The sequence below is a fragment of the Calidris pugnax genome, unplaced genomic scaffold (assembly GCF_001431845.1).
Source record: "Calidris pugnax isolate Ruff unplaced genomic scaffold, ASM143184v1 scaffold439, whole genome shotgun sequence".
Taxonomy (NCBI): domain Eukaryota; kingdom Metazoa; phylum Chordata; class Aves; order Charadriiformes; family Scolopacidae; genus Calidris; species Calidris pugnax.
In genome coordinates this window covers 85,911-89,524 of record NW_015092982.1, presented here as the reverse complement: position 1 = coordinate 89,524, position 3,614 = coordinate 85,911, and the positions used below count along the sequence as shown (strand labels likewise).

Below are 3,614 nucleotides of genomic sequence, written 5' to 3'. Positions count from 1 at the left end.
ATTGTCCCCAAATCGAGGGACCGAGGCACGATGTGACTTGATGTCCCCAATGAACCCCCCCCTGAAGTCAACGGGGACATCGGGGCTTGGTGGCCCCCGTGACCCCAACGATGGTGACCCCAACGATGACCCCAACGATGACCCCAACGATGACACAACCCCCCCACCCCCCAAAAAAATTGTCCCCAAATCGAGGGACCGAGGCACGATGTGACTTGATGTCCCCAATGAACCCCCCCCTGAAGTCAACGGGGACATCGGGGCTTGGTGGCCCCCGTGACCCCAACGATGGTGACCCCAACGATGACCCCAACGATGACCCCAACGATGACACAACCCCCCCACCCCCCAAAAAAATTGTCCCCAAATCGAGGGACCGAGGCACGATGTGACTTGATGTCCCCAATGAACCCCCCCCTGAAGTCAACGGGGACATCGGGGCTTGGTGGCCCCCGTGACCCCAACGATGGTGACCCCAACGATGACCCCAACGATGACCCCAACGATGACACAACCCCCCCACCCCCCAAAAAAATTGTCCCCAAATCGAGGGACCGAGGCACGATGTGACTTGATGTCCCCAATGAACCCCCCCCTGAAGTCAACGGGGACATCGGGGCTTGGTGGCCCCCGTGACCCCAACGATGGTGACCCCAACGATGACCCCAACGATGACCCCAACGATGACACAACCCCCCCACCCCCCAAAAAAATTGTCCCCAAATCGAGGGACCGAGGCACGATGTGACTTGATGTCCCCAATGAACCCCCCCCTGAAGTCAACGGGGACATCGGGGCTTGGTGGCCCCCGTGACCCCAACGATGGTGACCCCAACGATGACCCCAACGATGACCCCAACGATGACACAACCCCCCCACCCCCCAAAAAAATTGTCCCCAAATCGAGGGACCGAGGCACGATGTGACTTGATGTCCCCAATGAACCCCCCCCTGAAGTCAACGGGGACATCGGGGCTTGGTGGCCCCCGTGACCCCAACGATGGTGACCCCAACGATGACCCCAACGATGACCCCAACGATGACACAACCCCCCCACCCCCCAAAAAAATTGTCCCCAAATCGAGGGACCGAGGCACGATGTGACTTGATGTCCCCAATGAACCCCCCCCTGAAGTCAACGGGGACATCGGGGCTTGGTGGCCCCCGTGACCCCAACGATGGTGACCCCAACGATGACCCCAACGATGACCCCAACGATGACACAACCCCCCCACCCCCCAAAAAAATTGTCCCCAAATCGAGGGACCGAGGCACGATGTGACTTGATGTCCCCAATGAACCCCCCCCTGAAGTCAACGGGGACATCGGGGCTTGGTGGCCCCCGTGACCCCAACGATGGTGACCCCAACGATGACCCCAACGATGACCCCAACGATGACACAACCCCCCCACCCCCCAAAAAAATTGTCCCCAAATCGAGGGACCGAGGCACGATGTGACTTGATGTCCCCAATGAACCCCCCCCTGAAGTCAACGGGGACATCGGGGCTTGGTGGCCCCCGTGACCCCAACGATGGTGACCCCAACGATGACCCCAACGATGACCCCAACGATGACACAACCCCCCCACCCCCCAAAAAAATTGTCCCCAAATCGAGGGACCGAGGCACGATGTGACTTGATGTCCCCAATGAACCCCCCCCTGAAGTCAACGGGGACATCGGGGCTTGGTGGCCCCAACGATGACCCCAACGATGGTGACCCCAACAATGACACAACGTCCCCAAATGTCCCCAAAGTCCCCGATGTCCCCAAAAATTGGTGGGGCTGAGGCACAATGTGGCTCAGTGTCCCCAACGTCCCCAACGTCCCCCACCCAAGGGATGGAGACACCCCATGGCTTGATGTCCCCAATGTCCCTGATGTCCCCAATGTCCCCAACCTGAGGGATGGAGACACCCCATGGCCTGATATCCCCAACGTCCCTGGTGTCCCCAACGTCCCCAACCCAAGGCCATGGCCTGATGTCCCCAACCCAAGGGATGGAGACACCCCATGGCCCGATGTCCCCAATGTCCCTCAAGTCCCCCAGGGGACCATGAGATGTCCCTGGTGTCCCAAATGTCCCCCAAGTTGAGGGACATTGTGGCCCAGTGTCCCCAAATTCCCCGATGTCCCCAACGCCCCCCACCCGAGACATGGAGACACGTCGCCGCGCGATGTCACCGAGCACCTCGTCGTCACCTCGGTTGGAGGGACTGAGACACTGTTGGGCCTCGATGTTCCCGATGTCCCCAAGGGATGAGGGACCTCGTCATCGCCCTGGATCAACAGACTGAGACAAACCCTGGTCTGATGTCCCCAACGTCCCCAAATGTCCCCAAAGGATGAGGGACATCGTCATGACTCAAAGGATGGAGACCCACCACGACCTGATGTCCCCAACGTCCCCAAATGTCCCCAAAGGAGGTGGGACATCCTCATCGTCCTGGATCAGGGGATGGAGACCCACCACGACCTGATGTCCCCAACGTCCCCAAATGTCCCCAAAGGACATGGACATCTCATTGTCTTGACTCAAGGGACTTGAGACCCACCACGACCTGATGTCCCCAACGTCCCCGATGTCCCCAAAGGATGTGGGACATCATAGTGACTCAAGGGATGGAGACCCACCATCATCCCCAATGTCCCCGATGTCTCCAACGTTCCCAATGTCCCCAAAGGATATGGACATCATCATTGTCCTGGGTCAAGGGATGGAGACCCACCACGGCCTGATGTCCCCAACGTCCCTGATGTCCCCAGTGTTCCCGATGTCCCCAAAGGAGGTGGGACATCGTCATCCTCGTGACTCAAGGGATGGAGACCCACCACGGCCTGATGTCCCCAACATCACCAAATGTCCCCAACGTCCCCAAAGGAAGTGGGACATTGTCATCCCCGTGACTCAAGGGATGGAGATCCACCATGACCTGAAGTCTCCAAATGTCCCCAACGTCCCCGATGTCCCCAAAGGACATGGACATCATCATCGTCATGACTCAAGGGATGGAGACCCACCACGACCTGATGTCCCCAACGTCCCCAACGTCCCCGATGTCCCCAAAGGACATGGACATCATCATCGTCATGACTCAAGGGATGGAGACCCACCACGACCTGATGTCCCCAACGTCCCCAACGTCCCCGATGTCCCCAAAGGACATGGACATCATCATCGTCATGACTCAAGGGATGGAGACCCACCACGACCTGATGTCCCCAACGTCCCCAACGTCCCCGATGTCCCCAAAGGACATGGACATCATCATCGTCACCCAACGAGGGATGGAGACCCACCACGGCCTGATGTCCCCAACGTCCCCAACGTCCCCGATGTCCCCAAAGGAGGTGGGACATCATCATCGTCATGATTCAAGGGATGGAGACCCACCACGACCTGATGTCCCCAACGTCCCCAACGTCCCCGATGTCTCCAAAGGACGTGGGACATCATCATCGTCCTGGGTCAAGGGATGGAGACCCACCATGGCCTGACGTCCCCAAATGTCCCCGATGTCCCCAAAGGAGGTGGGACATCCTCATCCTGGTGACTCAAGGGCCTGGGACCCCCAACGTCCCCGACGTCCCCACCACGAGGGACTGCCCCC

The 3,614-nt window shown here is 59.2% G+C and overlaps 1 protein-coding gene across 1 annotated transcript in view; it reads left to right on the top strand.

The window, feature by feature from the left end:
* LOC106900635 (fibroin heavy chain-like) overlaps positions 1-214 on the top strand; it is an 18,653-nt gene extending 18,439 nt beyond the window's left edge. Inside the window, exon 7 of the mRNA XM_014962768.1 lies at positions 68-214. Within this exon, the coding sequence (XP_014818254.1) occupies positions 68-214 (147 nt within the window). The remainder of the gene's footprint in view (positions 1-67) is intronic.
* The last annotated feature ends 3,400 nt before the right edge of the window (positions 215-3,614 follow it).